Source organism: Schistocerca cancellata, chromosome 10 (genome assembly GCF_023864275.1).
Source record: "Schistocerca cancellata isolate TAMUIC-IGC-003103 chromosome 10, iqSchCanc2.1, whole genome shotgun sequence".
Taxonomy (NCBI): Eukaryota; Metazoa; Arthropoda; class Insecta; order Orthoptera; family Acrididae; genus Schistocerca; species Schistocerca cancellata.
This window is the reverse complement of record NC_064635.1, coordinates 77032643-77056774: the sequence shown is the minus strand read 5'-3', so window position 1 is coordinate 77056774 and position 24132 is coordinate 77032643. Positions and strand designations below refer to the sequence as shown.

The 24132-nt window shown below is 41.9% G+C and overlaps 1 protein-coding gene across 4 annotated transcripts in view; it reads left to right on the top strand.

Moving 5' to 3' along the window:
• Nucleotides 1-24132, top strand: part of LOC126106899 (nuclear RNA export factor 1-like) — a 299293-nt gene that overhangs the window by 152124 nt on the left and 123037 nt on the right. For all 4 annotated transcript variants that reach the window (XM_049913313.1, XM_049913314.1, XM_049913315.1 and 1 more), the window contains 2 exons: nt 913-1022; nt 17441-17530. In XM_049913313.1, the coding sequence (XP_049769270.1) occupies nt 913-1022; nt 17441-17530 (200 nt within the window). The remainder of the gene's footprint in view (nt 1-912; nt 1023-17440; nt 17531-24132) is intronic.

The following is a 24132-nucleotide window of genomic DNA, read 5'->3' as shown; positions in this document are numbered from 1 at the left end:
CTTCACATCGCCCCTCACAGATGCCCGTGCACATCGCCCCTCACCCCTGCCCTTGCACCCGCCCCTCACCCCTGCCCTTGCACCCGCCCCTCACCCCTGCCCGTGCACCCGTCCCTCACCCCTGCCCGTGCACCCGTCCCTCACCCCTGCCCGTGCACATCGGCCCCCGTGCACATCGGCCCCCGTGCACATCGCTCCTCACCCCTCACCCCTGCCCCTGCACGCGCCCCTTACCCCTGCCCCTGCACGCGCCCCCACCCCTGACCCTGTACGCACCCCTCATCCCTGCGCCTGCACCCGTTCCAACCCTGCCCCTGCACGCGCCCATCTCCCCCGCCCCTTCACCTGCCCCTCACCTCTGCCCCTGCACCCGCCCCTCACCTTTAGCCCTGCACATGCCCCTCACCCCTGCCCCTGCTCCCGCCTCCCACCCCTGCCCCTGCACCCGCCTCCCACTCCTGCCCCTGCACCCACCTCCCACCTATGCCCGTGCATTCCCCCCCCCTCCTCCGTAGCCCACTATTCCATCCTCATGCCTCCAACCCTCTCCAACTGGATTGTCTCTTGTCCCTCCTCTCGTGATCGTTCTCACTCCTCTCAAATGTATGTCAGAAGCCTATTGTCCAATATTCTTGAGTCCTTTCCTGCCAACACCATAAAGAGAAGAGAATATGCTGTGATTGTTTTATAATGTATGTATCCTTTGTTTGTTCATCGATCTGTATCCTCAAATTGTTATGGGTTCCGTTCCATTAATCAGCAACTTTTCCTCGTCTCAACAAAGACTCACTTTTTGTTAATAGTTGTGTACTGATAGAGGCAGCCATTGTGCATATGTCTCTTAAGATGTGATTGTTCAATTGCAGCTGTCAAAGTATGTCATTATAAAATGTCTACTTCTGTTACAAACAGGAATTTCAGAAGAGTTCTTGGAACTGAATAGCTCAAATGCAGCAACGATGGTGGCACTTAATAGTGATATTCTCCTAGGAAGTTCTGCCAGCCAGTGGCATCAAATCACTGTAAGTATGACAGCTTTTGATATAGAAAGCTATGTGACAGTACGTTGATAACGATTTTTTACAAAATTTTTGTAATATGTTGATGGAAGTTAAAGTTTATAATTGTATAAATACTACATCAGGTGATAGGGCAATCAAAATGACTATACATGCATATGGTTAGAATAACCTTAACAGAATACTGTGTGCTATTGTATCCATGCTGGAACTTGTGAACTCTGTGGCTATTAACAGTTGTTGCTGAATAACACAACCGGCCACCGATTTGTGACTATTTGTGTTATTCACTGACAATAAAACTTAGTGCCCATTTACATTTCCCTTAAAGAGTGCAACAAAGCAAACGCTGGTGCGAAAGGGAAAAATCAGAGTGTGATTATGGGTTACAAAGCACACATCAGTTACTTCACACACTGAGACCAAGCTGTCACTTGGCTGAAAAAATGGAGGAAGGGGAAGCATGACTTATTGTCAGAAACAATTTGTTTTTTAGTATGAATTCACATTCCTAACTTAATTAAGGATTAGTGAGAGTAATTATCAAGTCCATCTGGGCCTTGTGCAACAGAAATTAACATAGCAGAACAGTGTGATGAGAAAAGCAGTTACTTATGCTAAGAAGTTACTGGCTACTGTAAGATTCTGTGCCACTGGTGAATCAAAGTCAGCCAAACAACCGTACTTTTTGTATGTAAGTGTGCTCACTGTTGGTAGTACTGTGAATGCAAAGTTCTTACTTTTCTCTTTAATTTTGTCCACTTTGTCTGTGGCATATAGTTGCTCAATTAGCAGCATATTTTGTTTAATGCTGTGTCACTTTTCTTCCTGTCATGGAAATGTTTACTTCTGATGTCAAAAAGACATAGCTTCAGTCCATGTTGTTTAATTAAAACACTTGTGTGTTATTTTCACTGAGTTGCAGTGTTCAGTCTTCACTCTCCTCAAAAGCATATCATCAGTGCACTGCTGGAGTTGTGAAGTGCATAGTTGCAAATTTCTTGAATGCTTCAGCTGCAGTTGGCAGTATTTGCATACCACTGTATGCACTTCGATGCTTTTTTCAGTCCAGTGTGCAGCAGCAGAGTGGGGATAACGGATGTTATCTGTGGATTCTTGCTGTTCACTATAAAGGTGAAGGAATGAAGCACTTCTTTTGTGAAGGAATGAAGCACTTATGAGGGATATAAACTGCTTATAAGGGGCAATCATAGAAAGTAAAAATATGGAATAACTTCATGCTCTTTCTCATAGACCAGTCGTGTGTCTGTAGTTTCTCCCACATCAGTTTTGCCATCCTGTCCCTATATTTAATTATGCTAGAGTACAAAATCCATGATGATGCACCATCTTGAGCAATTGGGAGCTTCAACAAAGATACATTTTGTATTTTTTAAGGTAAAAAGTGCCAGTGAAATAAACAGAAAGTTGGTTGCAGCATTAGGAGATAAAGCTCTAAAGTAAGAAATTATACTTAGATAGTACCAGTGTGGGCATTTAAGTTTCTATTATGGGTTAGAATTGGCTGCCCAGGTAGACAATATGGAAAATTTGTAGTGTGGCACCGAGATGGGGTCTGTGCTTCATTCAGTCTCATTTCACTTTAGTAATGATCATTGAATGACAGATTTCATGAGCTAATGTGAGCCCAAATTATTTAAATTCAAAAAGAGAATGTGGTAGGCACCTTTATTGAATATTTTGTTTGCATGTAACTGATATCGTGAGCTGATCTGAGCTTCAGTTATGTATCAGAAGAGCGTGTATCCACGAAAGCACTGAGAGCTGACACACGTGTCTTTACAGTGTATTCACACTAGAAATTGGTATACAGCTGTCAGGAAGCTTCCAGAACTGTCAGTCAAGTAATACTGCCACTGATTCCTTAGCTTACAGTGGAGATTTTGTGCGAGGACACGGTTGCACTGGCCACATTTTATGCAATATTTGGGTCAAATAGAATTGCTGTCAACATTGCTGCAATGTGGTTGCAATACAAAACTTTTTAGAGATATGGTCAGGCAATATTGCTGATGTCGCAGGTATTTGCCAACATATGCCGAGGGGTTTGCCGGAGTTCACCACTGAGGTTCGAGTCTATTTTCTATTGTACTACAATATCGATCTCTGTCATTCCTGTAAATGCTTTCCTCTCACTCTCATCTTTGTTTCCTACTTCTCTCACACACAGCACTCCTCTGAGTGAAAAATATATTGTATCAATTTTCTTCAAAAGTTTTATGCATACAGAGATGCTTTTAGTAGTAGTAGTAGTAGTAGTAGTAGTAGTAGTAGTAGTTGTTGTTGTGAGTACGATATATACAACAATGGGAAAGCAAACAAACAAGATAACTATGAATTTCATCAGTGCAAGTCATCTACAACCGAGCTGTGGGATGACAAAAGTAATGTATGCAAAGATCGTGGTCTGAACAAGGACAGTCGGCAAGCTGCTGGCAATGAGGTTGAATTGTCAAAAGATAAATTTGTTCCAGTTGGCCTGTCTATCTGAATCTTTTCTTAACAAAAGCGAGTGTTTTTCTGTTTACTTGTGTTACATAGACAGCACTTCATGTTCTCGTGCTTTTTTTAAATGAAAACTGGATAGGTGTTGCAGGATTTTAGCCATTCAGTCAGTGGGATGGTACGAAATGCCTCAGTAAGTGTGTTTAAGTCGAGGTCCAGCAGTACGCTGTCTGGGCACAGCAGAAAGGTGAGGTTAGGTGCTTTACCCACTCGACCTACCTCACAGGGCAGTGCATGCTATGGTGCAAGTTGTTACAATTAGAATAGTGAAAATTCCTTACAATTGCTACTGCAGAAGGTTCACTACAGTGGACTTCCGTATTGCTACATTACCGCTACGTAAAACTGAACCATGGACCTTGCTGTTGGTGGGGAGGCTTGCGTGCCTCAGCAATACAGATGGCTGTACCATAGGTGCAACAACAACGGAGGGGTATCTGTTGAGAGGCCAGACAAACGTGTGGTTCCTGAAGAGGGGCAGCAGCCTTTTCAGTAGTTGCAGGGGCAACAGTCTGGATGATTGACTGATCTGGCCTTGTAACACTAACCAAAACGGCCTTGCTGTGCTGGTACTGCGAACGGTTGAAAGCAAGGGGAACCTACAGCCGTAATTTTTCCCGAGGGCATGCAGCTTTACTGTATGGTTAAATGATGATGGCGTCCTTTTGGGTAAAATATTCCGGAGGTAAAATAGTCCCCCATTAGGATCTCCGGGTGGGGACTACTCAAGAGGACGTCGTTATCAGGAGAAAGAAAACTGGCGTTCTATGGATCGGAGCGTGGAATGTCAGATCCCTTAATCGGGCAGGTAGGTTAGAAAACTTAAAAAGGGAAATGGATAGGTTAAAGTTAGATGTAGTGGGAATTAGTGAAGTTCGGTTGCAGGAGGAACAAGACTTTTGGTCAGGTGAATACAGGGTTATAAATACCAAATCAAATAGGGGTAATGCAGGAGTAGGTTTAATAATGAATAAAAAAATACGAGTGCGGGTAAGCTACTACAAACAGCATAGTGAACGCATTATTGTGGCCAAGATAGACACGAAGCCCACACCTACTACAAGTTTATATGCCAACTAGCTTTGCAGATGATGAAGAAATTGATGAAATGTATGATGAGATAAAAGAAATTATTCAGGTAGTGAAGAGGGATGAAAATTTAATAGTCATGGGTGACTGGAATTCGAGAGTAGAAAAAGGGAGAGAAGGAAACATAGTAGGTGAATATGGATTGGGGGAAAGAAATGAAAGAGGAAGCCGTCTGGTAGAATTTTGCACAGAGCATAACTTAATCATAGCTAACACTTGGTTCAAGAATCATAAAAGAAGGTTGTATACGTGGAATAATCCTGGAAATACTAGAAGGTATCAGATAGATTATATAATGGTAAGACAGAGATTTAGGAACCAGATATTAAATTGTAAGACATTTCCAGGGGCAGATGTGGACTCTGACCACAATCTATTGGTTATGAGCTGTAGATTAAAACTGAATAAACTGCAAAAATGTGGGAATTTAAGGAGATGGGATCTGGACAAACTGATTAAACCAGAGGTTGTACAGAGTTTCAGGGAGAGCATAAGGGAACAATTGACAGGAATGGCGGAAAGAAATACAGTAGAAGAAGAATGGGTAGCTCTGAGGGATGAAGTAGTGAAGGCAGCAGAGGATCAAGTAGGTAAAAAGATGAGGGCTAGTAGAAATCCTTGGGTAACAGAAGAAATACTGAATTTAATTGATGAAAGGAGAAAATATAAAAATGCAGTAAATGAAGCAGGCAAAAAGGAATACAAACGTCTCAAAAATGAGATCGACAGGAAGTGCAAAATGGCTAAGCAGGGATGGCGAGAGGACAAATGTAAGGACGTAGAGGCTTATCTCACTAGGGGTAAGATGGATACTGCCTACAGGAAAATTAAAGAGACCTTTGGAGAAAAGAGAACCACTTCTATGAATATCAAGAGCTCAGATGGAAACCCAGTTCTAAGCAGAGAAGGGAAAGCAGAAAGGTGGAAGGATTATATAGAGGGTCTATACAAGGGCGATGTACTTGAGTACAGTATTCTGTAAATGGAAGAGGATGTAGATGAAGATGAAATGGGAGATACGATACTGCGTGAAGAGTTTGACAGAGCACTGAAAGACCTGAGTCGAAACAAGGCCCCCGGAGTAGACAACATTCCATTGGAACTACTGACGGCCTTGGGAGAGCCAGTCCTGACAAAACTCTACCATCTGGTGAGCAAGATGTATGAGACAGGCAAAATACCCTCAGACTTCAAGAAGAATATAATAATTCCAATCCCAAAGAAAGCAGGTGTTGACAGATGTGAAAATTACCGAACAATCAGTTTAATAAGCCACAGCTACAAAATACTAACGCGAATTCTTTACAGATGAATGGAAAAACTAGTAGAAGCCAACCTTGAGGAAGATCAGTTTGGATTCCATAGAAATATTGGAACATGTGAGGCAATACTGACCTTACGACTTATCTTAGAAGAAAGATTAAGGGAAGATAAACCTACGTTTCTAGCATTTGTAGACTTAGAGAAAGCTTTTGACAATGTTGAGTGGAAAACTCTCTTTCAAATTCTAAAGGTGGCAGGGGTAAGATACAGGGAGCGAAAGGCTATTTACAATTTGTACAGAAACCAGATGGTAGTTATAAGAGTCGAGGGACATGAAAGGGAAGCAGCGGTTGGGAAGGGAGTGAGACAGGGTTGTAGCCTGTCCCCGATGTTATTCAATCTGTATATTGAGCAAGCAGTAAAGGAAACAAAAGAAAAATTTGGAGTAGGTATTAAAATCCATGGAGAAGAAATAAAAACTTTGAGGTTCGCCGATGACATTGTAATTCTGTCAGAGACAGCAAAGGACTTGGAAGAGCAGCTGAACGGAATGTACAGTGTCTTGAAAGGAGGATATAAGATGAACATCAACAAAAGCAAAACGAGGATAATGGAATGTAGTCGAATTAAGTCGGGTGATGCTGAGGGAATTAGATTAGGAAATGAGACACTGAAAGTAGGAAAAGAGTTTTGCTATTTAGGGAGTAAAATAACCGATGATGGTCGAAGTAGAGAGGATATAAAATGTAGACTGGCAACGGCAAGGAAAGCGTTTCTGAAGAAGAGAAATTTGTTAACATCGAGTATAGATTTAAGTGTTAGGAAGCCGTTTCTGAAAGTATTTGTATGGAGCGTAGCCATGTATGGAAGTGAAACATGGACGATAAATAGTTTGGACAAGAAGAGAATAGAAGCTTTCGAAATGTGGTGCTACAGAAGAATGCTGAAGTTTAGATGGGTAGATCACATAACTAATGAAGAGGTATTGAATAGAATTGGGGAGAAGAGGAGTTTGTGGCACACCCTGACACGAAGAAGGGATCGGTTGGTAGGACATGTTCTGAGGCATCAAGGGATCACAAATTTAGCATTGGAGGGCAGTGTGGAGGGTATGTACTGCACTTCTCTGAGGGAGAAAGAGGTAGGGGAGGTGATGAGGACCTGTCTGTAGTCGAAAGTTCACGTAGTGGAAGGTGCTACATCTCCCTGAGCTATATAGCACATTATTATTATTATTACTTTTATTATTATTATTATTATTATTATTATTATTATTTCTTTCTATTCTCAGACGTTATGTCTGGTCAAAAATGGACAGTGACGCGGACCTTGATCAAGCGTGACTTCCTTTTAACTGTACGGTATATGTTATATTGCATTTAGGAACTTTCGGGTCATTGAACATGTATCAATAATTACAGATTTTTGTAGTTGTATATATATGTTTGGATGTAGCTGTATTGCATTGATGTACTGGTGGATATTGTGAGGTATGACTCCTGTAGTTGATAGTATAATTGGTATAATGTCGACTTTATCCTGATGCCATATGTCCTTGACTTCCTCAGCCAGTTGGATGTATTTTTCAATTTTTTCTCCTGTTTTCTTCTGTACATTTGTTGTGTTGGGTATGGATATTTCAATTAGTTGTGTTAATTTCTTCTTTTTATTGGTGAGTATGATGTCAGGTTTGTTATGTGGTGTTGTTTTATCTGTTATAATCATTCTGTTCCAGTATAATTTGTATTCATCATTCTCCAGTACATTTTGTGGTGTGTACTTGTATGTGGGAACGTGTTGTTTTATTAGTTTATGTTTTATGGCAAGTTGTTGATGTATTATTTTTGCTACATTGTCATGTCTTCTGGGGTATTCTGTATTTGCTAGTATTGTACATCCGCTGGTGATGTGATCTACTGTTTCTATTTGTTGTTTGCAAAGTCTGCATTTATCTGTTGTGGTATTGGGATCTTTAATAATATGCTTGCTGTAATATCTGGTGTTTATTGTTTGATCCTGTATTGCAATCATGAATCCTTCCGTCTCACTGTATATATTGCCTTTTCTTAGCCATGTGTTGGATGCGTCTTGATCTATGTGTGGCTGTGTTAGATGATACGGGTGCTTGCCATGTAGTGTTTTCTTTTTCCAATTTACTTTCTTTGTATCTGTTGATGTTATGTGATCTAAAGGGTTGTAGAAGTGGTTATGAAATTGCAATGGTGTAGCTGATGTATTTATATGAGTGATTGCTTTGTGTATTTTGCTAGTTTCTGCTCGTTCTAGAAAGAATTTTCTTAAATTGTCTACCTGTCCATAATGTAGGTTTTTTATATCTATAAATCCCCTTCCACCTTCCTTTCTGCTTAATGTGAATCTTTCTGTTGCTGAATGTATGTGATGTATTCTATATTTGTGGCATTGTGATCGTGTAAGTGTATTGAGTGCTTCTAGGTCTGTGTCACTCCATTTCACTACTCCAAATGAGTAGGTCAATACTGGTATAGCATAAGTATTTATAGCTTTTGTCTTGTTTCTTGCTGTCAATTCTGTTTTCAGTATTTTTGTTAGTCTTTGTCTATATTTTTCTTTTAGTTCTTCTTTAATATTTGTATTATCTATTCCTATTTTTTGTCTGTATCCTAGATATTTATAGGCATCTGTTTTTTCCATCGCTTCTATGCAGTCGCTGTGGTTATCCAATATGTAATCTTCTTGTTTAGTGTGTTTTCCCTTGACTATGCTATTTTTCTTACATTTGTCTGTTCCAAAAGCCATATTTATATCATTGCTGAATACTTCTGTTATCTTTAGTAATTGGTTGAGTTGTTGATTTGTTGCTGCCAGTAGTTTTAGATCATCCATGTATAGCAAATGTGTGATTTTGTGTGGGTATGTTCCAGTAATATTGTATCCATAATTTGTATTATTTAGCATGTTGGATAGTGGGTTCAGAGCAAGACAGAACCAGAAAGGACTTAATGAGTCTCCTTGGTATATTCCACGCTTAATCTGTATTGGCTTTGATGTGATGTTATCTGAATTTGTTTGGATATTAAGTGTGGTTTTCCAGTTTTTCATTACTATGTTTAGAAACTGTATCAATTTAGGATCTACTTTGTATATTTCCAATATCTGTAGTAACCATGAGTGGGGTACACTATCAAAGGCTTTTTGGTAATCAATGTATGCGTAGTGTAGGGACCTTTGTTTAGTTTTAGCTTGATATGTCACCTTTGTATCTATTATCAGTTGCTCTTTACATCCTCGTGCTCCTTTGCAGCAGCCTTTTTGTTCTTCATTTATAATTTTGTTCTGTGTTGTATGTGTCATTAATTTCTGTGTGATGACTGAAGTTAATATTTTGTATATTGTTGGTAGGCATGTTATGGGGCGATATTTGGCTGGGTTTGCTGTGTCTGCTTGATCTTTAGGTTTCAGATAGGTTATTCCATGTGCAAGTGTATCAGGGAATGTGTATGGGTCTGCAATGTAACTGTTAAATAATTTAGTTAGATGTGAATGTGTTGAGGTGAACTTCTTTAGCCAGTAATTTGCTATTTTATCATTTCCAGGGGCTTTCCAATTGTGTGTAGAATTAATTGCTCGGGTGACTTCATGTTGCAAAATTATCACTTCAGGCATTTGTGGTATCATCTTGTATGTGTCTGTTTCTGCTTGTATCCACCGTGCATGCCTGTTATGTTGTACCGGGTTTGACCATATGTTGCTCCAGAAGTGTTCCATGTCTGTTATGTTTGGTGGATTGTCTATTTTAATGTGTGTGTTATCCATTGTTTGGTAAAATCTCTTTTGGTTTGTGTTGAATGTTTGGTTTTGTTTCCTTCTATTTTCACTTTTTTTGTATCTTCTAAGTCGTTTGGCCAATGCTTGCAATTTCTGCTTTTTTTCATCTAATTGCTCTATTGCTTCTTGTTGTGAGATTTTACCTAACCTTTTTCGTTTTTTGTCTGATATTTCATTTCTTATAAATTGTGTTAGCTGTCCGATGTCTTTTCTCAGTTTTTCTATTCTGATCTGTAGCCTGTGTTGCCATGCTGGTTTTGTGGGTTTCTTCTGTGTGTTGGTTTGTTCTGATCTCTGCCTAGTGTGTATATTTAGTGTAGTGAGTGCTCCTATATAAACCAGTAGTTGTAACTCTTCCATAGTTGTGTTTTCATTTATTTTGTTGTGTATGATTGTGTTGATAGTTTTTATTGTTGTTTCGGCTTGTGGGTTATTTGGCGGTCTATGCAAGAATGGTCTAATGTCTGTATTTGTGTCTTTGTATTCTATATATGTCAGCTGAAATTTCTCTTCTATATCTAACACGTGTGTCTCTTTGTGTTCTATTTGTGCTTGTTCTGGTGGCTGTCTTAAGATTTCGTTTTCCTCTGATTGTTTAATTGATGCGTGTTGGTCTTTGTTTGTTTGCTCTGGGATGTTTGAGTCCATTACTATATTTTCTTCTTCTTCTGATTGCACATTATTTTGTTCCAGTATTTGTTGTACTTGTTGTTTGATGTTTTCTAATTCTGACTGGGGTATCCTGTTATTTTTTATTATTACACGGATCTGATCAGCTAGTCGTTGTTCTGTTAAAAATTTTAATTCCGGGTATCTGGTAATAAATGTTGTGTATACTTGTGATCTGTATCCAGTTGTGTTGGTTCCTAGGTTTGTTGCTTGGTAATAACAGAACATGAGGTGTCGATTAACTTCATCTGACCATCTCATCCTCTGTCTTTGTTTTCCTTCTAGGGTGGTTGCAGGAAGCATATCCTGCAAAACACCTCTATTTGGATTTAAATCATTCATTATTATTATTATTATTATTATTATTATTATTATTATTATTATTATTAGTCGTAAAGCTCCCAACATGGAAGACGCTAAGTAAAGATGGTTCACTTCTGGGGCTTCTTATTCTTCTTGTTTGCCCACCAGGTCTTCATTCTTTGCGAGAATTCAGCTTTTCTTTCTTCGCTCCATTTTGTTCCAGTTCTCGGCGCTTTTGTCTCTGGTTTGACCTCCCATTTGTCAACTTTAAGTTTGAAATTGTTTCTTTTGTTCATGTCTTCAGTAGTAATGTTGGCTAATTCCAGATCTTTCTTTACATTTTTGATCCATTCTCCTCCATTAACAAGGGATGCTACGTATCTTACTATTCTTTTTGTAAGTCTGTGATCGGGAAGTCTCATTATGTGGCCATAGAATTTTAGACACCTCTTCCTCATGTCTATCTCTATGTTAGAATATTCTTCAATTTTAGAATTTTTCTGTAATCTATACCCCTCTTTGGTCCATCTTGGTCCCAGAATTTTCCTAATGATTTTCCTTTCCTCTTTCTTCAGGTTTTCCATATCTGTTTTTCTTTTAAGTGTCAAGGTTTCGCTGGCATGTAGCATTATTGGTTTAATTACCGACTTATAATGTTTAATTTTTGTATTTATAGATAGACATTTTTTATTGTAAATGTTTTGGACCAGCCCTAGACCCCTACGAGCTTTTAATATTCTTTCTTGTTGTGAGTATTTTTCAGAAATTATCTCTCCTAAATATTTAAAGTATGGTACCCTCTTAATTTCTCCATATTTGGTTTGTAACTTAGAAATTTCTAGATTTGTTGTTGTAAACACAGTTTTCTCAAAAGATATTTGTAGGCCAACTTTTCCTGCACACTCTTTTAAGGTTTCTATCTATTTGACTGCCATTTCACTAGAATCTGCCATTATTGCAAGATCGTCTGCGTAGGCTAAGTAGGGGATTTGTAGGTCATCTTTTTTGGTTCCCAGTGATATTGGTTTCCAGTACTTTTCTTTTTTGAGTTCTTTTTCCCATTCTGCCATGATTCTATCCAGAACTAAGTTAAATAACAGAGGTGATAATCCATCACCTTGCCTAACCCCAGTTTTTATCTCAAATGATTTTGAAAGTTTTCCCATGAATTTCACTTTGCATTTTGTATTTGTTAATGTCTGCTCTATGATGTTCCGTGTCTTCTTATCCAGTCCTTGATCTTCAAGAATTTTAAATAGTGTGGGTCTGTGAATTGAATCATATGCCTTTTTAAAGTCGACAAAGACATATACTGTAGGCTTCCTTCGCATTTGTCTCATCCTTGTAATCAATTTCAAGTTTAAAATTTGTTCTGGACATGATCTGTTTGGTCTGAAACCAGCTTGGAAATCTGAGATTTTGGGTTCTAGCAGTTTTTGTGTTCTTTCAAGAAGACAAGCTGATAATATCTTGTATGTGACGGCAAGTAAGGAGATTCCTCTATAGTTGTTCACATCCGATTTATCCCCTTTTTTATGTAACGGATGTATTAGGGCACATTTCCAATCTTCTGGTATTTCTTCAGTAACCCATATGTTTTGAATAATTTTAACTAGCTCATTTCTTGAGTTAGACCCTAGACTTTTGAGAAATTCGGCTACAATTCCATCTTCTCCTGATGCTTTGTTATTTTTGAGTTTGTTTATGTGTTTGATAATTTCTTCTTCAGTTGGCGGTACAGAGTCTTGCTGTTGCGGGGCTTTAGTGCTGGATATTGGAAGAGCTTCTGTTGGTTCTGGACAGTTTAGTAGCGTTTCAAAATATTTGGCTAATTCTTCACAGTTTTCTTCGTCGCTTAGTGCCAGATTCCCATCTGATTTCCGAAAACAGACATTTTGAGGGATATACCCTTTAATTTGGTTTGCAAAAGTTTTGTAGAACCCATGCGTATTATAATTTTTAAAATCTGCTTCTATTGATTCCAGTTGCTGAGTTACATACTTTCTCTTCTCTTGTCTAATAAGTTTATTTGAAAGTTTCCGTGTTTCTAAAAAGTTTTGAAGAGTTTTCTCATTTTTATTTGAACTGTACTTCGCAAAGGCTTCTGTACGAACTTGAATTGCGTTTTCGCATTCCATATTCCACCACGGATTTTTGTGCTTCTTCTTCAATGGTATTTGCTCCTTCGCTATTTTTGTGATTTTTTCCTTGAATGTTTCCCAGTTGTTTGCAGGAGAATTTTCCCATTTTTTAATTGTTTCTGATTCTGTTAGTTTTTGTAGGTCAAATTTTGGAATTGCTGGTGGAATTCTTGGTGTTTTCCTTCTTGGGGTGAATTGGACCCGAACTCTTGTGAGATAATGATCTGAGTCAATATTTGCACCTCTCCTAACCTGGATATCTCTGATCTCTTTTTGGAAGTTATATGAGATGGCCACATGGTCAATTTGAAATTCTCCCAATTGGCTTATAGGGGATCTCCAGGTCTTCTGTTTTCTTGGTTTCTTATTGAACGACGTTGAGCTGATTTTCATGTTGAATTGTTGACAAAGTTGGATTAGTCGCATGCCATTTTTGTTGGTCAATTTGTGTGCTAGGTATAGCCCAACCGTCTTCCTGTATTTCTTTTCTCTGCCAATCTATGCATTGAAATCTCCAAGAAGTATTTTGACATCATTCCTCGGTATCTTTGACATTTCAAGTTCTAATCGTTCCCAAAATTTATCCACATTGTCTAGGTCCTTTCTATTGTCAATGTTGCAGGGTGCGTGAACATTAATTAGGGTGTAATATTTATTCTTGTGTTTCAACCTAAGAAACATTAGTCTATTGCTAATAGTTTTTACAGATTTTACAAATTTAACTGAGGATTTTTCGACCATAAAGGCCATACCAAGCATGTTTGCCCCTTTACCAATTTTTCTGTCCGTTCCACTTTTGAAAATTCTGAAGCCATTGTAGTCAGTGATTTGATTATCAGGAAATCTGGTCTCTTGTACTGCTAGGATTTGGATTTTCAGCTTCTTTAATTCTTCTGTTAATGTGTATAATTTTCCCGTTTGTATTAGTGTCCGTATGTTTACTGTTCCAATGTAATCTTCATTTTTGGGAAGTTTTCCAGAGTGCTCCGATCCACTCACAAGTCGTGAAGGTCCGGTCTCCCCAGAATCCGATAGACCGGTTGCCACCTTTCTGCTAGGTGGGTGGATTTCACCACCTGGGGTACTTTTGTTATTACATACACGAACCATGATTTTACTTGTAATTGTATTTTGGTCTGACATGTGCCAGTTGGTAGGATCAAGGTTGTGGAGCCTTGAAACACAAATCAGCCGCCACTAACATGTGGAACAGACGCTGTCGGGAAACCGCCACTGACATGTGGAACCGTCGTGCCCTAGTTTGCTAGTTTTGGTCCACCCCGGGTATTTTATTTCCCGGTACCCACTATATTTGGTGAGCATTCCCCTATCCGCCACCTGGGGAGGCGCCTGGTAGGAGACTAGCAACTCCCCCAGGTATTATTATTATTATTATTATTATTATTATTATTATTAAATAATTTGATTGGATAGATATAAAATCTACTCACCAAGCGGCAGCTGAACACACACATAAAAGAAAATTATTATTAATCAAGCTTTTTCAGGCAGAACTGTTGAAGGGGAAGGAAGAAGGGTGAAGGAAAATAACTGGAGAGGTCTAGAAAAATGGGTAGGTTTTGGGAAAGTCTCCTTTTCTTCTCATCCTTTGTGGCAAGTCTCCGTTAACCCACGGATTTGTGTGACTTTCCTATAGCACTAGTCCAGGATGTCTCAGCCTGTCTTGTCACAGAACCTTCAAAATCTCTGGTTCTGTCCTTCCACTCAACTGAGAACCAAAGGGGCACAATCAGTTCTGGGTACAGTACTGCAAATTGTGAACTTTGTTGAAACTCCATACGCAAGGGTTGTCTTCTCAACCTCCTCTCCCTGACACTGGAATGACCTGAGAACGATATTGGAGCCCAGACGACAGACATCATTTGTTCCAACGTGCGCCACAATCTGCAGTTGGTTGCAACCTATTCCCTCAGTGGCTGCCGGAATAGCCTCTTCAACATGTTGAATGAGGCCCCTGGGCACACACACTGAGTGCACCTGGCATCCTTTCCTTACATTTCTCTAAGGGCTATCATCATTCACCATACGTTTGAATTGCCAACGATTAATAGACCCCTACCCTTTCATGCTTGCCTCCTCTTGACATAGGATAAAACAGGTTTCTCCAAAACAGGCTCAGTTTCAATTTCAGTGAAAGACAGTACCTCAGACTTATTGGGTAGGCAGATTGGAACAGCACCCTGAGTCCTTCCTGGTCCCCATCCGCCCTGTACAGGGTGCCTGGTACCATTATAACAGGTACACGTTTCTCAGGAGCTCTTCAACACACTCGGGAGCTCTCCAGCACACCGATTTGCAGCAGCTGCCAATTATTTGACAACAATAAGGGTGATTTCCAGCTGCTTATGAATGTCAACCAACTCATCCCATGTTTGAGAACAGCATTCATGGTAGGGCAGCATTTTGGCTGGAGTAATGTATGACAAGGCAGTAAACAAATAACTTTAAATTGACTCCAATGATTATCTTGTAATCTGTTGAGCTAAAAAGTTGCTAATTTCCTATAAGAATAGAAGCAAATACAGAAAACAGAATTTCTGTAAAGGCAACACAAGAATTTGTGGTAAAAATGACTACTTTTCTAAAATGTTTTGAGGTTAATTACAGTTGTTAGCATGCTCGAAAACAGAGCTAATTTACAATAAATGCAGACAATATGTAGAGCTACTCCTCTTTAATGGAAAGCTACATGTAATACAATATGTTAGAATATCTAGCACAGTAACTAAATCACAAATGCCAACTTTCTACAAATTGCTCATAGGTTATGCAGAGGACAATGGTAGTGTCTGAAAATTCTCAATGCATATTTATTTGCATTGATATACAATGAAATTCTGGGGTGATGATTTCTTCAGCAGAACTGTGAACCCCACATGCTGATTTGTTCCAAAATAAGTTCGTATGCAAAACACTCATATTGGTAATTAACAAAAATATAGTTTTGTAAGTGTCCAAAAATTCTCAAAAATAACCTGTTTCTCATGTAATGGCATAATGAAATGAGAATGAATGTTTTGAATGAGGATAGGCATACTATTCTCAAAAATTTTAAAAGAGCACAAATAAGTTTAAGCCTGTAATTGATGGTAACAGTACAACTTTATCGCGGCACACGAGAATGTTCAAAATTTCACAATATATATCACAATGCAAACGGGTGTTGATACAATCAGTGAAACATTATGCAGAAGCAACGTGAACAGTAATTATTAAGTATGATAATTGTAAAAGTATTTGTATGTATCTTATTTCTGTTCTTTTGATGATGTTTCTTTTCTGATATCTTCCTCCAGAAATAATTTATCTCATACAAGGGGCTGTGTCACCTCATCATCACCACCACTTTCGTACAGATTTATGATGTGTGCAGGGCTTGATAAGAAAGGAAATTGACAGGATTGGGAGCTCCTGATGGCCAAGCATGTAGAAAAAATAGCATTTTTTGCACAGGTCAGGCAAGACGTGAGCCATTTATTTTAGCGCAGTTTCCACATTGTGGTTAGTGCAGTAGGGAGAGTACAGAACAGTAGTCAGGGGGTTATGAGATCGAACCTGACATTGAAAATTTTTTGTTTTTATTTTTATGTTGTTTACACTGCAAATAAACTGAAATAATGCTCAGAATTTATTAACATATTCCTAAGACAAGAAAAGGGAAGACAAAGGAAATTTTGGTATTTGCAAATAAATTTATGTGCAGAGATTTTAATGCATAAATGAGAACTTCTTATACAAAATTAGATCCTTTTATAATTTTTTAGTTGACTTATGCAGGCTGGAGTGATACTCATAAAAAAAGGGAAAGCATAATTACATAAAAGTTTCTCTTGAAAAACAGACCTGGTTTCCATTCATAAAAGTTTCTCTCTCATCACACTGTTTGGCAGCAAACAATGCATAATTCAAAATTTTATCAAATATTGGCAAGAATAGATAGTGATGTACAATGAAATGTATTTTGAAAAAGTCCTCTTACACTTCAAAATGAAACTAATGCAGTACAAAGTCCAAAACACTTTAATTACAGTCCCTTCTCAAAATGTTATTTGCAGTCCTCGTGGACGTACAGCCTTTCCTTTGAAATTTATTTCCAGTCCCAAATTTTCCTTTGCTTTCCTTTTCATGCATTTTATGAAAACATCAATAAATACAATATATTTAGCATTATTTCAGTTTATTGCTGCATAAGTAATGTAAAATTTGAAAATTTAAAAAAATAAATAAAAAAGTTTCCACATAGACACTCGATACCAAGACCTCAGGATTACTGTTCTCTAACCTTCCCACTGCACTGACTGCCTCCTGGAAATCACGCTAACATAAAAGCCTTGTGCCTTTTCCAAAGCACACCAAATATGCTATTTTTTTTCTAAATGCCTGACCGTCTGGAGCTTCCACTCCTGCCTCTTTCATTTCTGGCCAAGCCCTGCATATACCATAATTCTGGTCGAAATCAGTAATGACAAGTAGGTATGGTCCCCTTGTTAGCCTGTTCTGTTTCATTTGGTAGAAATTTTTAAAAAAGTCACTTTTCTATTTCCTGTGTTGTTGTTGTTGTTGTTGTTGTTGTTTATGAACCTTCATATATTTTATTTCCAGATCAAAACTCCTGTTCAAGGAAGCAAGAGAAAATATGTCCTCATGGCCATTAACAGAAGAATATCGCCGCTGAAAATTAATCCTTATTTTGTAAGTAGGCCTCGTCTTTTATATCTCAGTTGTATGTTGACACATTTTTCTTAAACTATTATTGTAGTTAGACACTGTAGTAAACTATAGTATATATCAATAAATTGTTTTGAAAACATAATATAGTGGGACAGATGAAAAGTCTACTCACGAAGGAGGGTGGGAGAAAACACCCATAACAGCTAAGGAAATGTGCAGGCCATCGCAGCCAATGAGTTATTCTCCTGAAAAGGGTTGAAGGGGCAGGAAAAGGTGAGAAGGAAAAGAACTGGCAAGGTTTAGGAAAACCAGAGCTCAGGTCAGAGGCTATATACCAGACAGGATGAGAAGGAAAAGCTTAATGTTGGGACTGCACAAGATGAGATTTGAAACCGTATGAGCTTGGAGGTGGAAGATGGGTAATAATCAAGACAGAGATAACTGACAAAACAGCATGCAAAAGTTGATAAGAATGGAAAGCTAATTGCATTGCACATGTGGTCTAGAGGTTCCCGATTGGCTGTCGCGGATTTTGATAAAATTTTGTGTGAACAAGCACATGTGTTCTTAATCAACATTGATAAAATTTCATGATTATTAATTCAATACTTCTGGAGGTATAATCATTTGTTAGACTCCATAGTGCAGCTATCAGCAGGGCATCAGTGAGTTTTTAGCAGCTTGGATACATAATATCTCCAGTAATATTTTCTTGAAAGAAACAAAACTGGGTCATCTTGTATAACTTTTTGCACTCTCTTTAATGAAATAATAATAATAAAAGATTTCCTGGACAATTTACATTTGGATAATTTGAAGCAAAGTCAGCCAAAAACAATAGATGCTCAAAAAAATGTGGAGCTTAGCTTTTTATATCTCCAGAAGTCACTGCGGGATACCCCTGAGACCTTGCACACTGTAACTTATCAATACAAGGTATTAGAGTACAAAATTTTGTTTTTCTAATGATTAAAATTGATTACAAGTCGACAATTTTTCAAAAAAATCCAAAACTGCCTTTTTTGGCCTGCTTTTACAAAATAGAGTTTCCTGCAAACACTGTAAACCATTTTCATTAGAACATTAGAAATATCATGTTCTAAACCACCTAAAAAACTATATTTGGTTTTGCAGTGTGACCATATAAGGTTCTAAATAACAGCAACAAAGTGGAAGTGCATTGAAAATGGGCCCGTATTCCACTGGTACTGAAATTAAATCTGACGTCTTTTATTATGTTCTGTAATTGTTTACTACACTCTGGGGAAGGAGATATCAAAAAATCTGCTTGACAAGGAAGTGAGCTAAAAGCTGAATAACTTGAAAAATTTCAAAGGAGGAGTGTCTTTTGTCACAACACATCATAGTGTATTTTAGTTTTTATGCTATAACTATGGAATGAAACTGGTTTTAAGCTTCACAGTTTAACTTGCATTGCCAAGGCAGTGAAGACCATGGTAGTAAAATTGTTGCTTGACAGCTGCAACACACATTGTATAAATAGCATGCAGATTTTACGCCACTGTCACATTGTGTAAATTTTTTGGAATAGATTGATGTTATAGATAATAATTAGTACGTGTTTTTATTGTGTAATGCTATTGTTGTGCTAGTTTAATTGTGGTTTGAGGTTTAGCACACTTAGTGTTAGAAACAGTGTAAGGAATAGGATAGATTATTACTAACTGTGAAGATAAGCCGTTGAGTTGCAGACGGGCACAACCAAAACACTGTTACACATGCAGGTACTGGCCAAAGCCTTCCTCAGCAAAGAAAACATACACACATTCACACAAGCAAACACACCTCACGCATACTCAGCCGCCATAACCGGCAGCTCCGATCAGAATGCGATTGTCACGCGAATAGCAATCTGGAGGGGGTCAGGGAAGGGGGGGAATAGCTGGGTACAGGTGGGGTGAGAGAAGAGCACTGTCTGGCAGGGCTCGCAGGGACTAGTGACTGCCAGGTGCAGCGTCTGGAGGTGGGATGCGAGAGAAAAAAGTGGAAAGCAGAAATGGAGGAATGGAGCAAGGAAGTTGAAAGAACGGACAGGTACAGTGGCATAGGGCAGCACACAAAGAGGATGAGGGAATGTGAGAGGGGATGAGGTGATATGGCAAGGGTTGGCAACTGTTGGGTGGAGGTTGTGTGAGCACCAGGTTACTGTAGGTTGAGGCTGGGATGATTTCGGGAACAGACGATTTATTGTAATGATAACTCCAATCTGTGCACTTCAGGAAAGCTGGTGGTGGAAGGGAGAGGGGGATCTAGATGGCCCAGGTTGTGAGGCAGCCATTGAAATCAAGCACATTATGTTCCACAGCATTTTCTGCCACAGGGTGGTCAACTTCTCTTTTGGCCACTGTTTGGCGGTGGCCATTCATCCTAACAGATAGCAGGTTGGTTGTCATACCACCTATAAACTCTGTCAGAGTGATCCCATCATGGAAGTCCAGCATAACCTCCAATCCCTGCTTAAGGCCTTAGGCCTTTCCCAGAACCTCTCCCCTGAATCCATTTCCCTCCTCACCCCTGTGATAACCCCCACACTCTCACCTTCTACGTGCTCCTCCCCAAAATTCACAAACCCAACAATCTGGATGACCCATTATAATTGGTTATTGTTTTCCCACAGAAAAGATTTCAATCTTCATTCACCAATACCTCCGACCAGTTGCTCACCAATTGCCCATAATCTAGCTCCCACGTCAAACATATCAACCATTTCATTCACCGACCGTCCACTATCCCCACCCCTTTACCTTCTGGTTGCCTACTGGTCACTGCTGGTGCCACTTCTCTATACACTAACATCCTTCATGCCCATAGTCTTGCCGCAATTGAACACTAACTCTCCAAGTGTCATTCAGACTCTGAACCGACTACCTCATTCCTCATTCACCTAACTAACTCTATCCTAACACATAACTACTTCTCCTTTGATGGGAATATATACAAACAAACCTGCAGCACAGCCTTGGGCACCCACATGGCACTCACCTAAGCCAATATGTTTACAGGCCATTTACAGGAGACCTTCCTAGCATCCCAGAACCCCAAGTCACTGGTTTGGTCAAGTTCATTGATGATATCTCCATGATCTGGACTCAAGGCCAAGACTCCCTATTCTCATGCATTCACAGCCCCAACACCTTCTCTCCCAACCACTTCACCTCGTACTCCACAACTCAGCATGCCACCTTCCTCTCTGTTGGCTCTATCCACACCTCCACCCACATTATCCCACCAACCAGCTACAATACCTTCAATTTGACAGCAGCTGTCTTTCCACATCAAAACATCCCTCCCATGCAGTCTTGCTACCCGGGAACGGCATATCTGCAGTGACAAGAACTCCCTTTCCCACTATCCTGGAAGCCTTAAAAAGCCCTTCACAGATAGGCACTATCACTCGCAACTAGTCGACAAACATACGTCCTATCCCACTTCCCCCACACACTCTTCCCTCCCCCCTGCACTCTTCCTCCCCGCACTCTCCCCACCACCCACTCTTCCCCACCCCCCACTCTTCCCCACCCCCCACTCTTCCCCACCCCCCACTCTTCCCCACCCCCCCACTCCTCCCCACCCCCCCCCCACTCCTCCCTCCTCCACTCTCTCCGCCCCACACTCTCTCCCCCCCACACTCTCTACCCCCCCCACTCTCTCCCCCCCACACTCTCTCCCCCCCACACTCTCTCCCCCCCACACTCTCTCCCCTCCCACACTCTCTCCCCCCACACTCTCTCCCCGCCGCACTCTCTCCCCGCCGCACTCTTCGCTCCCCGCCGCACTCTCTCCCCGCCGCACTCTTCGCTCCCCGCCGCACTCTCCGCTCCCCCGCACTCTCCGCTCCCCCGCACTCTCCGCTCCCCCGCACTCTCCGCTCCCCCGCACTCTCCGCTCCCCCGCACTCTCCGCTGCCCCGCACTCTCCGCTGCCCCGCACTCTCCGCTGCCCCGCACTCTCCGCTGCCCCGCACTCTCCGCTGCCCCGCACTCTCCGCTGCCCCGCACTCTCCGCTGCCCCGCACTCTCCGCTGCCCCGCACTCTCCGCTGCCCCGCACTCTCCGCTGCCCCGCACTCTCCGCTGCCCCGCACTCTCCGCTGCCCCGCACTCTCCGCTGCCCCGCACTCTCCGCTGCCCCGCACTCTTCCCCACCCCTCACTCTCTCCCCGCCGCACTCTTCGTTCCCCCGCACTCTTTGCGCCCCCCAAACTCTGCGCCCCCCTCACTCTTCGCCTGCCCCCTCCCGCGCTCTTCGCCTCCTGCAGTCTTTCCCCCAGCACTCTTCTCCCCAGCACTCTTCCCCCCAGCACTCATCCCCCCCGCACTCTTCCCCACCCCCCGCACTCTTCCCCACCCCCCGCACTCTTCCCCACCCTCCGCACTCTTCCCCACCCTCCGCACTCTTCCCCACCCCCCGCACTCTTCCCCACCCCCCGCACTCTTCCCCACCCCCCGCACTCTTCCCCACCCCCCCCACTCTTCCCCACCCCCCCACACTCTTCCCCCCCCAGCACTCTTCCCCCCCAGCACTCTTCCCCCCCCAGCACTCTTCCCCCTCCAGCACTCTTCCCCCCCCCCAGCACTCATCCCCCCCAGCACTCATCCCCCCCAGCACTCTTCCACTCCCCCCAGCACCCTTCCGCCCCCCCCAGCAGTCTTCCGCCCCCCCAGCACTCTTCCGCCCCCCCAGCACTCTTCCGCCCCCCCAGCACTCTTCCGCCCCCCCAGCACTCCTCCGTTCCCCCAGCACTCTTCCCCCACATCACTATTCCCCCCCCCCAGCACTCTTCCCCCACATCACTCTTCCCCCCCAGCACTTTTCACCTCCCAGCACTCCCCCCCCCCCATCCACCCCCCTGCGGGTTTGTTGGTTAGAATAGGCACGCAGTATTTCGGTCTGTTGTAAGAGGCGACTAAAAGGAGTCTCAAACGTTTCGGCCTATGTGTGATGGTCTCCTATTGGGTTTGACCACCATAGTTCCAAATTCCTCCGAAGAGCGAGCCAATTGGGGAAGAGCACCTTACAGGGTGCATTGTGTCCATCGTGCATTGAGACCTTTAGCCAGCACAATCGTCATTGCATTGTCGTCCCGATCGTTCTCCATCCTTTGGGTGAGGATACATTCCTGGGTGCGATTTGCACCATGTACTGTGCAGTGTTGCTTTTAGCAGAGATGACGACCATGGACTTCCTTGCACCTAATATCCAGCACGGTAGCCAGTCCATTGTGGTGGGCCGCCATGGTCCCTGTTGGTTGTAGCGCCCTGACAGCACAGGGATCGCTCTGCTAATGCCTGCACTGTTAACTCCCCACGTATGCCAAGAAGTAGATGCCTGTCTCCCTGGGGCATTGGGACTCCCGGCAATGGCCATCCTGCCAGATGGCCCTTGCTGAGGCTGGGTGGCACCCATGGGAGGGCCCTTGGTTGGAGTGTGTGGCATCAGGGCAGATGACACGCAATGAAGTGTGGTACATCATCTCTTGCTGGTGGCCAGCTGCTCAGAACGATCCCAAATCGTTCCCCTCCCTGGCCACACCGTGGGAGGAGCGTAAGGCTTAGGATGGCAGTGACACTTATTCGTCCCAGTTGCTAGTTTGTACGAGAGCTGATGGGGAGTCTTTCATGTCAACAAAGCCTCAATTCTTCTTAGAACATTTAGAGGACAAGTTTGGGAAGACGGAGAGCTCCTCCAAAATGCGCTCTTGGTCAGTATTGATAAAAATGGCATCCTCTGCCCAGTCACGAAGGTTACTTGCTTGTGATAATTTGGGTGATGTTTCAGTTACTATCACATCCCATAAGAGTTTAAATATGGTCCAGGGTATTATTTTCCATAGGGACCTTCATTTTCAGTCTGATGATGAGCTGCACGCTAATTTAATGTGTCGAGGTGTTCATTTCATCCGGCACGGTCATCGGGGTTCAAAGGATAATCAGATTGCTACCGGTGCCTTCATCTTGGCCTTCGAGGGCGATACATTACCCGAGAAGGTCAAGGTGATGGTCTACCACTGTGATGTCAAGCCCTATATCCCTCCCCTGATGCGGTGCTTTAAGTGCTGGAAGTTTGACCATATATGTTCTTGCTGTACTTACAGCTTCTCATGTTGAGATTGCGGACACCCATCACATCCCAATACTCCATGTGCCCCCCTTCCACCTGTGTCAACTGCGGACAGCATCATTCACCTTGCTCCCCAGACTGCAGGATCTTACAGAAAGAGTGGAAAATCATGGAATATAAGACCCTGGACTGACTGACCTATACTGAGGCTAAGAGGAAATATGAACTACTCCATCCTGTGCGAATGACTTCCTCATATGCCGCCCATACGACAACTGTGATAGCCCCATCAGTTCAGCGAATTCCACTTGGCTCACTGAGCCATACAACTCCACATGCCCCCTTGCCCATGTGGCCCCTGTTGCTCCCTGTTGCTACCTTGGGAGCAATACCCCCCCCACCCATCGGGGACGTCCGTCCCCGTTGCTAAGCCTGAGAAGCGTCCAACTCCTTCGGCTCCTCTCACTCGCAAGGGTTCCCTTGGGGCCCTTCCTTTCCCAGGTTTGCACAAGTAGGAAGGATGACGCCCGTAAGTGGCATAAG